This window comes from Malus sylvestris, chromosome 17 (genome assembly GCF_916048215.2).
Source record: "Malus sylvestris chromosome 17, drMalSylv7.2, whole genome shotgun sequence".
NCBI lineage: Eukaryota > Viridiplantae > Streptophyta > Magnoliopsida > Rosales > Rosaceae > Malus > Malus sylvestris.
This window is the reverse complement of record NC_062276.1, coordinates 7,405,094-7,419,374: the sequence shown is the minus strand read 5'-3', so window position 1 is coordinate 7,419,374 and position 14,281 is coordinate 7,405,094. Positions and strand designations below refer to the sequence as shown.

The following is a 14,281-nucleotide window of genomic DNA, read 5'->3' as shown; positions in this document are numbered from 1 at the left end:
TGGGCCATTTAAAACTTGGGCCTTAGGCATGTAACCCCCAAAACCTGAACCCATTTAATTATTTATTTAGTTTATTTATTTTTCTGGAGCCCAAAGACCCTTGGGTAGGGCTACTAAGCTCAGTGAGCCCAACCCTTTTAAAATGCCTAACCCAAACCCTTTTAACCTAGGGCCTTCAGCCCACTTTACCCTTTAACCTTTCAAACCCTAAACCCTAACCGGCCCAAACATTTTATGGGGAATATTCAGTTAGGGAATATCCCATTAGGGAATATTTTTTGTGTTGACTTTTACAAAATTTACCCGGGACCTTTCTTAGGGTAATTCAACGTCCTGAATCCATTTTTGACATCCGTTTTCCCAAATTCAATCGTTTGAATAGAGTTTTATTAATTGTACACTTTATGTGTTTAGGTGCGTATATTAGCGGCGATTCCGTCATTCCTATTTCGTACGACTTTACGACGACGGAGTATTTGTGAGTGGACCCCTTCTAAAATGCATGTTTTAATAGTAGAAATGCATACATGAAAAACATGATTTAATGATTATGTTTTATGAGATATTATGCTTACTTAGAATATTTTGGAATACCATATTTTCTATTGAACCCATGTTCTTGTAGGGTATCTAATGGATGACGATACACTATTTAGAACATGTTTTCACACACTTCCTTATAGTATAGATGATGAATGACTTTATAGTATGAAAATAATTTTGAGATATATGTACCTATGTTTGGAAAGATTATGTTCAATGTTTTTGTGAGTATCTAGTGGTCACTATTCCACCAGGGGCGAGGATCTGGTGCTGGCATGTGGGCTGGGACACTAATTATAGAATATTGGCCAATTGTCTGTTATATTGTAACTCCATATTTATGTGTATGTTTATGGTCTTTAAGATGTAACCGTAGAGTATTATCTACTCATTTGTATATATATACATATACACTGTATATTGATAGTGTAAGAATCAAGAAAAATCAGTTTCTACATGGTATCAAATTTCTAACAAGCCTCGTTCGATCCTCATTCTGTGTTCTCTCTCTCATGGCTTCCCCCTCCATGTTTCCTCCTCTCTCTATTCCGAACATTTCTCATCTTGTTTATGTGAAACTCACTTACACCAATTATCTAATATGGGAAAGCCTAGTCAAACCTTTCCTTCTTGGTCAAAATCTTTGGCGTTTTGTTGATGGTTCTTTCCCATGTCCACCTGCTACTCTTGCTCCCACTACCTCTTCTGACAAGTCCTCTAACCCTCCATCTGCATCACAAGATTCCCAACCTAATCCGGATTACTTTTCTTGGTTTCAAACCGATCAAAGTCTGATCAGCATTCTCCGTGCCACGTTGTCTAAAACTACTCTTCCTCAAGTAGTTGGTATCTCTACCTCCAAGGATATTTGGGATTGTCTTCAACAGAACTTTTCGCAGCAATCTCTTGCTAATGGGGCTCAACTGAAGTTTCATCTTTTCTCCATCACAAAAGGTACCAAGTCGATCTCCGACTACCTTGCTCATGCTAAGAATCTAGCGGATCAACTGACTGCCATCAATGACCCTGTATCCAATTCTGATTTGGTCACTTTTGTTCTTCGTGGTTTGGGTCCCGAATATGGCATGCTTGTTACGGCCATTCTCCATTTCCCGCCATTACCTAGTTTTTCTGATCTTCATGCTTGTCTTTTATCCTTTGAGGCTCAGCAAGAGTTGGCCGTGCAGATGACTCCCAATGCTCAACCAAGTGCTTTTCTCTCTGTTTGTAATCCGTGCGGACCCCGTACCTCTCGAACCCATGTTCAACCCACTCGCTTTCCTGTTGTTGCCTCTGCACAGGGATATTGTCCTGTCCGCCTGCCACTCAACCCGGCTCCTTCTCAAGGCCTCTTAGGCCCTCCTCTTCCTCTTCGACAATGCTGGAATTGCCGACAGTATGGTCATCTTGTTGCTCGGTGTCCTCATCCTCGTGCTTTTTCTGGTATGCATATTGCCTCTTCAACCGACCCCAATTGGTACTTTGATTCTGGAGCTACCAATCATATGACTCATGATGCACGCTCGGCTTCTACCTTAATTCCACAGTCTTCTTCTGACCAAGTTGTTATTGGTAACGGCACTTCCCTCCCCATCACTCATTTTGGTAATGTCTCTTTCACTTCTGGTACTTATGTCTTCCATCTTTTCGATGTTCTTCGTGTTCCTTCCTTACATAAAAATCTGTTATCCGTTGCTCAATATACTAAGGATTCTCATGTTAGCATTACATTCTTTCCATGGGGCTATACAATTCATGATTTAACCACTGGAGTTCTTCTTTTTCAGGGCCAATGTAAAGATGGTCTTTATCCTGTTTTTCAAATGATCAAATAAATGACGGCAATATAGCAGAAGCACAAGCATTGGCCACATCACAATGGAAACAAGATCTGCTGCCAAGAAAAGTTTCTCATTTTCTAAAATCAAAACGATCAAATCGACGATGACAAGAGCAGCAGAAGCAGAAGCATTGACCGAATCAGTGACCGCCCTGACGCTGTACTCCACCACATCCTCTTCCTCCTACCCATCAAAATCGTCGCCCAATCCAGCGTATTATCAAAACGGTGGCGTAATATCTGGTTCTCATTCCCTGACCTAGACTTCACCACCTTAAGTCCAAATATAAAAATTTCGTCCACTACCACCGGAAAATCACATTCATTATCAAAGTCGAACTCTCAAAATTCTAAAGAAGCCGACTTCACAAGGCAAAGCTTCAGACTGTGTCCAATCTTTTTATGGGACTCTCTCATGTCCATTGCTTGACACTTGAAAGCCAATGCATTGAGGTACTTTAATTTAAGTAACGTTTTTTGGCCAGATATTTCAAAGTTGGGTTGATAAGACCAGTGGCGAAGCCACGTGAGGGCGAGGAGTGGCGTCCGCCACTCCCCTCGCCGGAAAACACAGCCCCAGCGCAGGTTCAGCCCCTCCCCTCCCGGAAAACCCAACCCCTCCATGGCTGTTCTACCTCCGCCACTGTGGTGCACCACGGACCTGTCCTCGGTTCGAGCTCTTGCTTGGGAGGGTCCTAGGGTGTGCGTGTGTATAAGATTGTGGGTATGGATGTTGCTCACGGGTAGAGAGGGAGAGGGTGAGGGCGACTTGAGGGAGAGAGAGCTCGGGGAGCTTCGAAGAGCAGAAGAGGGAGTGGGGAGAAAGGAAGAGATATGAGAGAGGGAGTACAGGAGAAAGGGACAGATATCAGGGGGTGGGCCCTTGGGCTCACCAATTAAGACCCAAAAACTATTTTTAATTAGGAGTGGGGTGTGACATCACGTGTAGGCTTGTTTGTATTAATACATTATGAACAACAACCGTTGTAACTTGTTTGTATTAATACATTACGAACGACACTTGAATTTTTTACTATATAAAAGGATTTTGTTGTCTACATATTTTTTGGAATTTTGTACGCTTTTAAATTTTGCCCCTCCCCTAAAAAATTTCTGGCTTCGCCACTGGATAAGACCCTTAACTTTGACACTTGAAGTCTAGATTGATAGTCTGAAAACATAAGTGGAACGACTACTGAGCCATTAATCATATTATAGTTCTTCTCTGAACGTGTAGTTTTAATAATTTGATAACATAAAATTTGACAAGAGAACATTATCTTTGTAAATGTGTGACATTGTTAACTTTATAAGGTCATCAGTCTAGCTAGGTGGCCTTTTCAGTGAGAGGCATGACTTATATGGTTAATCTTTTTTGCAGATTCTATCAAACAGTAATTATTTTGCAGTTGATCTAAATCCATTTAACAATCTCAAATCTTTGGAGTTGCATACGTGTTTCAACAAGAATAATATACCTGGATTGGCGTGCATATTCAAGAGCTCTCCCATGTTGCACACTCTGATTCTCAATATTATAAATGATTACAAGATTGTAAGGAGAGTAAGTATTACAAGAATAATTTGGTTTATTTATATCATTTTGTTCTTAAGTAATTTAATATAATTTCTCATTTATGGGCATATCCAGCAATGGAATAAGGATACGTGGGAAATGTCCAACTCAGAGGAAGAAAAGTACTGGGAATCCGAAACCCAAACCTTGAAGCCCTTCCTACAAAACCTTAAGGTGGTAAAGATTCATGGGTTTTTAGAGTACGAGAATGAAGTTAGTCTAACAAAGTTCTTGCTGAAGCATGGAAAGGCCTTGGAAGAAATGATTCTGTGCACTGGACACTGCAAAGCTAAATATTCTCTCCAGAGACAAAAGATTAGGTCACAGATGATGGGATTTTCTTGGGCTTCTTCTAATGCTAAAATTGCATTTCACTGAACTTAAATTTGTACTACCTTCTTTTACTTCTTCAGTTCTCTTTTTTCTGAATATATATGCACTTTGTTACTAACGATTTTTCTTTCACTTTATTAGGATAAATGTTGATGGACCGTTGACCATTTTCTCTTGCTTCATTTTGGGGAGTAGTAAACTGCACTTGAAATACCATCACGTAGTATTATAATCTCACTCAAATTTACAACATGAGTTTGTTTTCTTTTTATTAGTATAGCATAAAGTGGAACATATCAATCCTATCATCTGCTCATATTATAAGAACACAAAACATATACCACGTGCTCACAAATGTTTTTAAGAGCACACAAAACTCCATTTGATAAGTTTCTACAATGAAATATACATTAGATATGTTGAGAATGAATCTCATGCTGATGGGAGAATGAGTTTGTGTGGGCTTATAAGCAAGTTGTGCTACTCCTCATATTAACAATTGGTTTTTATGGTGGAACCTCAAATTTCTTCTTGGTATTAGAGCAGGTCAGGCCACGTGTGAAGCCCAACGGCCACACGTGCTCCACTCCATCCATTTGTATTGTTTACATGCTTGAATTGAAAATTCACCACATGTGAGGAGGGTCACGCCCTGATCCCAACATACATCCAGGATCGACACGTGACGTCACCAAGTATCCGTACCTAACATACCCGCCTCCGGTACATGTACAAAGCATAACTCAAGCATCAGTTCACATTGTAATTTTCGTATACTTTATGGCTACATCTAACCTCCTCATTAGACTGCCTAAGTACCCTAAAAGGATCAAACCATTTGTAGTTCATTGAATCGTGCCTTCTGTTATGACAATGCATAATATGAATTCCAGTGATACAAATATATATATCCTTAATAAGAAACAATTCCATCCCTTTCAGGGTTTATATGTATATATTCGTTCCAACTTCAAACATGTGCAACAGGTCTGATAATGTTAAACAAATGGAGACCTTAAATAGATATTTCATACTTAGGGCAATTACCATATATGCCTTTTCAACATTTAAACCCAAAAGATCAAATTGTTTCATATGTTAAAATAGGCATCTGTAAAGTTGGGAGAGCATTGGTTTGTCCAGGGCTTATAATCTAATACTGCATAAAAGCAGTAAGAAATAAAATATATGCTAACAACCTGCTCGAGTCCACTACTATAGAAAGCTCTATCAAAGATCAGAAGCAATATTTAGTATAAACAGTCGTATAGCTTCACTCTTATCGCATATGCAATCGAACTGATCTCCAATTTAAAGTCTAAAAGTCATGCATCCTTGCGGAAATACAAATGTATATAAACCACCAGAAGAGGACCTGATGAGTTCTACAAACGTAATATAGAGTAGCTATGGAAAGAGTACTAAAGAATATGAGAATCTTTACTGATAATTAGCATGCCACATGTTTGGCAAATGAAATCGCGCTTTTGCCCAATGGTTTGCATCAACCTCAATCCCTTTCTTCTAATCCGGTTGCAGACAAGGAGGCATGAAGCAGATTTCCTATCTCTATTACTCGACGGCATAAAGGGAGATTAACAGAAAAAAAGGAAACGGAGGAGCTCTGTTATAACTTGTTCCTGTAATTATTCAATCTCATCTGTGATAATACATACACACACACACACACACACACACACACACACCTCTCTCTCTCTCTCCTCTCTGCACCTTGAGAAATTTTTTTTTTTATATGAAAGATGCATATGAAAGAGTTCAACTAACAGCTGAGATATGCGGAATAACATTTTACAACCCCTTTTTGCTATCAATAATAGAAGAAAATGCCAATGCAGACAATCAGACACATTTGCTTGCCATTATTTTTCCCATATGTATATAAACACAATGCAAACAATTCACTGCCCATATGTGTGTTCATACGAGGGAGAAAATAACCATTGCGCAAAAGCAATAACCTTAAGGCTAATCAATAGAGCTAATATCGTCTAGCTACATTGTACCACATGTTAAGAGATCCAACAAGCATTATGCACTCTTATAGCAGAATACCATAAGCCTGTGCACACATAGTACCAGCCTTCCAATCCTAAATAAACACAATCTGCCAAATCCTGGTGAGCAATGCTAGTACAACACCAAACTAAGACTTCAATAAACACCCATTAAACTAATTCGAAGTCAAAAAGTGTCAAACGTTCAAATTTCAAACTATCAACTAGAGGGCATAAAGTACAAACTAAGAGATTCACTAACTGGCGTGCAACCACCATTTGTTCACCAGAATCAAACTAAACTCACCACATCCGCAAATACCCAATTACCCAAATCAACAAAATAACAAGAAATATTTCTGAAAAAAGTTCGGATACAGTTGAATCAAAGACGGGTAAGTGAGGGATTCATGAATTGAATAATCAAATGGACAAAGAAAGCACCTTGACGAGGCGGAGGATTCCCTGTGCCGTTGAACTTTCCCTAATTTTTCCTCCCCCTTCAATTTTTTCCACTTCTTGGCACCTTATCGCACGATTCCCCCATTCCCTCTCCTGCCTTCCAGAAGCCTCCTCCTCTTTCTTTTCTTTTTTTTTGGCTTATTATATTAACATCCCACAAATTGTTTAATAAACCTCACATACTTGATACACCTCACATTTGTTTTTTCACCTAAAAATTATTTTAATACACCCCACATATTTTCTCATAATACCCTCACACCTCACATTCTCAATATACACCTTATATTTTATACATACACCTCACACCTTTTATACACCCCACATTCCTCAATATACTCCTTATATTCCTCCACAAGAAATTGATGCAAAAGGGTTACCGACCTTTTGTACCGAACACTCAGAGTCACCCTTTTCCGTTTTCTTACAGTCAAATATGGGGCAAGTGTATGGAGTGGGTTTGCTCATTGTGTTGCTTGAGGGATTAATCTCATGTTACTATCTTGTTCAAGTTTAATGGGATTGGATTGTATGCTATTGTTTCATAATATATTCATTTCTGCCCATTTTATTTTCTCAGTCTGTGGTTTTTGTTATTGTTCCATAGATCATTTTGTGGCTGTTAGTAATTCAATCTCTTTCTCATGTCTTATAAGTAAGCATTACAAAAGGTATCAGAAAGAATTAATTATGAACTTATTATCGGAATTAAGATGATTGTGTTGGTTATGTAGGGCCATTCTATTACAAGGAAGCTTAAGTTAGATGGAAAGGTGGATGTGTTGCAAACTTTACACAATTTAAATGACGGTTTATTTGTGCAGCCCTTTATGGTTGGTTGATAAGTGTTATGTTTTAGAAGTAGAACAGTAAAACTGATGTTGCCATTTTGTTGCAGATGAAGGTTTATTTGTGCAGCCCTTTATGGCATGTGGAATTAGCTCAAATATTTTTCAAGGTTGCTTTGCATGCCCACTAGATACCATTAAAAAATAAACCTTGTTTTTACAAATGTACTCTCGCCTAGCAATCAATATATTTTAGTTCAATTTGTAAAACATAAATTAGTCACAATCAAGACACATCGTTTCGGTGGTGGATACATTATTTAGACCTGGTAATAGCTTAAATTGTTCCACACGATCTTGGTAGTTGGCGTAAAGGTGTCGAGCGTTATTTACTACAAAAATATGCCAATTTTGTGCAACCGGTGGCATGGGATGTCTTGGTGCCAAACGTAGCTTTACAAAATAAAAGGAGTCAATTAATTTTCAAAAACAACGTTCAATGTTGCAAAAAAAGTAAGTCAACTCTTAGTACCTATATAAAGTGATTGTCATTGACTAAACCAATTGCAATCTCACGAAGATTAGTGGGGTCATCATCTCCTAATACATATAAAGGTAGGAATGAGAGGCATTGCAAACGGGATAAAAAAAATCACCACTACACGATAACATGAAGCTATAAGATGGCTCGTATCTAGCATGCTCATCCAGTAGAGTTCTGATGCATATGAATCTTCAAAATAGTCAAGTGCTTGGTCAATCTCAGCACGCCTCTCTTTCCAACCAAAAGCATGCTCATATAGGAATGGGCAACCACGTACTTCCGCCAATAGGTCCTTACGTACCCTTGGCCATGAATCTTGACCAAATCCCATTGCCTCAGCTATGACTATATCCACAATTACCATCTCTAAGGACATCAATCGCAATAGTAATGTATTGCTTTATTGCCTCAAGGAACTGTCCCGTATATTGATGTGTAGGGGCGGCTGGATTGTGTAAAATTAAGCTATAAGTCTGTATAGTAATCAAGGGTTACTCAGTGACTATAATATCAAAAACATAATTATTCATTATCCATAATAAAGAATGCATAATAAAGAACTATCACACCTAAAAAAATGAAAGTGAAAATCAACAAAAACTCTAAGTTTCTCACAATTTTCATGAAAGACAATAAACTTTCATGAGATCTGTCTCTCTTTCTTGCTCGGTCCTCATGACAACTGAAAAGATGGACAGCTATCACACACCACCAATGAAACATAGTTAAGGCCATAAGGGTCTTGCCTCCCCTGAAAGATGTTATTTATGAATCTCAACTCAATGAATGAGTGAGCCAATTATTATTGATAGATATATACATATACACAACTGAAAAGATGGACAGCTATCACACACCACAGATGAAACATAGTTAAGGCCATAAGGGTCTTGCCTCCCCTGAAAGATGTTATTTATGAATCTCAACTCAATGAATGAGTGAGCCAATTATTATTGATAGATATATACATATACATATATATATATACATATACATATACATATATATATACATATACATATACATATATATATATACATATATATATATATATATATATATATATATATATATATATATATATATATATATAGGGTTACAAAGTAATAGTGTAGTAGGATACAGAAAACATAATTACAATCAATATAGGAAAAGAACTACTAATCAATCTTGGACTAGGCTGCTGCTCGTGTGTCCATGTGGGAATAGGAATGAATGTCCTAGTCAGAGTTGGATTGAATCTCCTTATCCTTGTTGGAGTTGGAACCTGTCGCATGAACCAGAGAAGAGACTGGTTTATCATCCCTTCATCCCCACCCAAGATTTCATAGTTCCCTTGACACCATAACCATGGGATAATTGTATTTCACAAATGCTACTCATACAAAATTTTCATACAGTACATAAATTGGGAAGAGTCAACCTTGTGGCAACTTAATTTCTGGCATTATACTGACTAATATCCAATGAACTTCATATATGGTTTACTTTTAGAATAAATATTTCATGCCAGTAACTAGATTATAGAGTTTCTCAGAGAAAAATAAAGCCCAAAAATCAACAAAACCCTATCAGCAAAGAAACTGATGAACAGCCGCAGGGATCCTTGTGATCCCTAAAAGATGAATATGAATATAGAAGTTTAAATAACGCAACAAACGCAATATTAAATAATTATCGATGTCGTCGAAATCACTAAAACAAGGAAAAATAGGAAGTCTTACCTCATGTGAAGCTTCCGAAACATCGATTTCGCGTTCCATTCGTCAAAAGCAATTTTTCTCAATCAACATGTTTGTAGTTTCATTGGTTAGAGTTTTGTTCAACAATGCAGAGTGGGATGGTTTTGATAGTTGAGAAGATAAATAATACGCTAAAAGTGATTTGGGGTGTATTTAGATATTTTTATTTTATTTTTTAAAAACTAATAAGGTCAAAATTGTCATTGCATAGTTGGGAAAATAAGTTATTTAATATTAAATTTTAACGTAGGGTGCATTCAACATTTTTTGGGGTGCTAATAAAAAAAACCTTTTTTTTCATTCTATCAATAATATTTTATATTTAGTGATATTATCTTTGCCCTCTACTTTGAATAAAATGATTGATACTTGTTTTGTAAAATCTTTCTGTTTCCAAGTTCCAATTTTCAATATGAATGTACCCAGTCGTTTGTAATAAAGAGATATGTAATGAATAGTGAAATTCCGGGGATGGGATTTCACAGGAGACGTGTTGAAAATAAATCTCACATTGATGAAAGAAGGAACTTCGTATGGGTTTATAAATAAATTGGACTACTATATATATATATATATATATATATATATATATATATAGATATTACTAATTAATTTATAATGGAACCTCAACTTTTTTCGAATTAAGACTTTGAAATCGTAAGAAATGTTTTAAAATTTACTCAGTACATGGAGGGTTGTTTGGTTGTGGATAGGTTCGACGTTCCTCCTAATTTTCTAAGCAATTAGTTCTGGATCTTGGTGCATGTAATGTGACAATATATCCAATTTGACATGTGACAACGGCTATAAATTTAAAGAACTGTTGTGAGATATCTTTAGAAAACTAAAATATTCACTCTAAAGAGTGTTTAAGATTGATGGAGTGCCTTCACATATATTCGATTCACTGAATGAAACTTTAAATTATATTTTATTATGCAAGTGCTGGCTAATATATAATTCCTTCGGATGTACAGCTGACAAAAAATATGTTTTTAATCATAAATGGAAGTTTCTTGATGTTACTACTCATCAGTAATCACGTTTAGAGATTTTTTTTTTGTATACTTAAAACACTGTTGCGTAATATATTATTGTGGTACTCAAATTATTGTAAGTGTATTTATTTATTTTTATTAGTCTGCCCTAGAGGTGTCATAGAAGCATATAAAAAGCAGAGTACAGGTGTTGGGGAAATTTGGAAAAGAGATCGATTTCATGTGGCTGCACCTCATGATTATATTGATTTAATCTTATCTTCTGAATTTTGGGCAGGAATTTATTGAACATGAACAAGTTTTCATAGAAGATATTGTGTTGCTTGGAGATGTCCATATTGATTTCAATATGCGATATGTTGTACATATATATGCCATCAATCTGATGTTCATATAACGTTCATATATATGTCATTGATATGCTGTTGATAATTTGCCATAAGCAGATTTATAGCATTTTGACTGAATATCGAGGCCATAACAATGCCATATTGGATGCCATAAATTTTTTTTAATGAGTATTTTCTTCAAAAGAGAACTAGTGCAGATTAGAGTTTAGGAAGAGTGCTATTTAGATTGTTCATTTTGCAACAATGCTATTCCAACCAATTTTCCGAAATATAATTACGCATGTATTAGTTACATATCTTTATAAAGAAGTTATACTTGGACTTAACTTTAATACGTATGGTTTCAAGATCCCTATAAATTCTTTGTAAAAAAAATCGATGTATGTGTATACACACACAGGCGCGCGCGTGCGCGCGCACACATATATATATATACACACACACATACACACCACGTCCAAGAATTACAACTAAAAGAAGGTGCCTGTTATTTCAATGTATTTTTCAAATTTGACTATTTCAGGACGAAGAACGTTGAAAGTAAAACCATGAAGAAATAACCATGCATATATTGACCAAAAAAAAAAAAAAAACCATGAATATAATCCAAGGAAAAGTAAAACTCTTCCTTGATTAAATTCACTACCAATAATATTCTACTTACAAATCAAAACAACGGATCAAGAAATTAGGGTCTCTTATTTTTATCGCTTATCTCCTCTTGCATGGCTTGCTCAAGCCAAATCCAAGACTCTTCCATCAGCGCAGGACTCAGTCTGAACATCAAAACGCAAAACTCCATCTGGTTCAGAGCGCCATCACCGTCCATGTCACCTTCCCTCACCATGCTCACAAGCTCGTCTTCTCTCAAGTTCTGCAGACCCAGCAAGGCAGAATTCCTCCTCAAGCTCTCCAGCGTAATGACCCCTTTGTCCTTGTCTATCAGCAGCTGAAACCCGTTACACAGCTCCTTTATCAGCCCCTCGCCGCCGAGCTTATCCGCCATCTGCGGCAGCAGGTCTTCGAAATCGTCAGCAGCCCTCTTTCCAACTCCTGCCATAGGTGATGATTGATGATCTTGTGGGATTTAAAATGATAATCTCTTTCTCTGATGTATGTATTGGGTTTTGGAGAGAGAAATTAGATGTTGGTTTCTGGTTGTGTGAGGAAAACATGGAAGGGGTGTGGAGGATTTATATTATGGAAGAAAAGGTAAGGAGGGCGGAAACTGGAACGGGGTTCTTGGAAAGAGGAGGGTTGTGGTCTCCCTTCGGATGACAGAAATGGAACAGTGGATTAATTGCTGGTCGGCTTTGATTCTATACAGCTGCAGGGGCCAGCGGTTGCCTCCTCTATTTCTCAGAAACTTGTCAAGGCTAATTATGTCATTTTATAAAGTTGGTGTCTTCTCTCCCACCTATTAGGGGCATTGTTTCATTTTTTTTTTTTATTCTTTTGAAGAAAATTTAGGGCCATTGTTATCGTATCTGGAATTGGATAAAAATTAATCAATCAAAATACATATCTTTTTCTTATTTATATATATCAGAATATTGGACGGTTCATTATAAAAATATTAACATATAAATCATTAACTTGTTTGAGTTGACTAAATAATAAATAATTAGATAGAATTTTTACAGAAATAATAATTAAATGTGCTCGGTTAAAATATGTCGATCACATTTCTACGGACATGGAAGAGCATTCAAACGATGGACATGGGTAGTTTCCTTTGGTAGTTACATCCAATATGACTTTCATGACTTGTGATGAAGGATATTATTGTCACTTTAAGATGCCTTTAGACTTCAGATTATGAGACTGCCTTTTGACTTTCATCACATTGGATGGAAGTTGGTTTACATAACTAGTTTTGAACATGTTCACATGAAATGAAGATGAAAAGTCGGTCAAAGGCTAAAAAAAGCCTCTTTTATGGTTGGGCTTAGGTCGGTCGTTCTCTTTCCCGGAAAATATAGGAACTCTTCTGCATTACTCTTTAGAAATAAGAATATTTACGTGCCAAAAAGTGTTACTTATAGATATGAAATGTCTTCCATTGAAGTAGGCTTTGATTTGTTTCACATATAAGAAATGGTCGCACGTTGGCATTAAGAATCTCATCCTCCTTTGCTTAGTTTAGAAGGTTGCTGAACACACTTTGTTGTGCAACTTTTTATCAGCATAAGTATAAAATATTGAAAGGTAATGTGTGAAAATAGAGATCGACTTACATGACACTATATATTGTTATTGTGAATATGTCATGTTCTATATTAATAATAAAATGTCAAAAGAATAAAAATTTCTACATTTTTTTACATTATTGACATGTAATGTCACGTTAACATAGTTATAACGTGCCATGGAAGTCCTCATAAAAATGAGATCGTGATTACATCATTTCCTTTTGTCAATCTATTAGGCCTCGTTTGGCAGTTTGGACTGTACTGACTATTTCAGTCAAATAGGATAAATAGTCATTGGATAACACTGACTAAATTAGTCCAACATTTGGTATAACATCAGACTAATTATCGTATTATTTATACTGTATTTGGTACTGTACTAATAAGAACGAGAAAGTAAAAACCCAACTCATCATCTTCTTCTCTCCATCATCTTTCCCATATGAAATTGCCCAGATGAAGCCTTTCATAATTTTGAAATCCTATTATCGATTCTTATCAAATCCCATTATCAATTCCCAGCAAAACCTATCATCTTTTCCGATTTGAAATATTTTCCAAGAAAACCTAATTTTAAATCTATCATCAATTCATCAATTCATCACCACCTTCAATTTCCTTCAAAATCCTAGATGAAAGCTTGCACAATTTTGAGTTTAATTACCTCATAACAAAAATTCAATTATTATTTAATCCAAAAACCTAGATGAAATCTCTCAATTTTCTAGTCGTAAACAATTTGAACAAAATACCAACCATAACCGATGTAAATATTGATGAAATTGGGTTCCACCATAAAACCAATTGGCAATATGAGAAGTAGCCCAAGATCATATAAGCATATAGCAAATATTGTCCCTCACCGATGTGAAACAACTCTCAATATGTCCTCGCATGT

General features: G+C 36.3%; 2 protein-coding genes and 1 long non-coding RNA gene across 3 annotated transcripts; 1 reads left to right on the top strand and 2 right to left on the bottom strand.

Annotated features, from left to right (window-relative positions):
• Window positions 1-2,608: 2,608 nt before the first annotated feature.
• Window positions 2,609-4,337, top strand: LOC126611734 (putative F-box/FBD/LRR-repeat protein At4g03220). The gene is made up of 3 exons (XM_050280111.1): window positions 2,609-2,836; window positions 3,765-3,947; window positions 4,035-4,337. The coding sequence occupies exons 1-3, from the start codon at window positions 2,786-2,788 to the stop codon at window positions 4,335-4,337; spliced, it is 537 nt and encodes a 178-aa protein (XP_050136068.1). The 5' UTR covers window positions 2,609-2,785.
• Window positions 4,338-5,581: 1,244 nt separating this feature from the next.
• On the bottom strand, window positions 5,582-6,967 carry LOC126611484 (uncharacterized). The gene is made up of 2 exons (XR_007618874.1): window positions 6,752-6,967; window positions 5,582-5,932 (listed from the first exon to the last, which is right to left on the bottom strand). It is a non-coding gene; the product is annotated as an uncharacterized LOC126611484 (long non-coding RNA).
• A 4,688-nt stretch (window positions 6,968-11,655) lies between these two features.
• On the bottom strand, window positions 11,656-12,529 carry LOC126609869 (calcium-binding protein PBP1-like). The gene has a single exon (XM_050277800.1). It carries the CDS (start codon window positions 12,249-12,251, stop codon window positions 11,880-11,882), a length of 372 nt encoding a protein of 123 aa, XP_050133757.1. The 5' UTR covers window positions 12,252-12,529; the 3' UTR covers window positions 11,656-11,879.
• Between the last annotated feature and the right edge of the window lie 1,752 nt (window positions 12,530-14,281).

What these genes read in the sequence shown, in the direction of transcription:
- LOC126611734 (XM_050280111.1), top strand. Translation starts at nt 2,786, where the DNA reads ATGGGACTCTCTCATGTCCATTGCTTGACACTTGAAAGCCAATGCATT. An exon ending in TTGAAAGCCAATGCATTGAG is followed by an intron (nt 2,837 to 3,764) that starts GTACTTTAATTT and finishes TCTTTTTTGCAG; the next exon opens with ATTCTATCAAACAGTAATTA. An exon ending in ATTACAAGATTGTAAGGAGA is followed by an intron (nt 3,948 to 4,034) that starts GTAAGTATTACA and finishes GGGCATATCCAG; the next exon opens with CAATGGAATAAGGATACGTG.
- LOC126609869 (XM_050277800.1), bottom strand. Translation starts at nt 12,251, where the DNA reads ATGGCAGGAGTTGGAAAGAGGGCTGCTGACGATTTCGAAGACCTGCTG.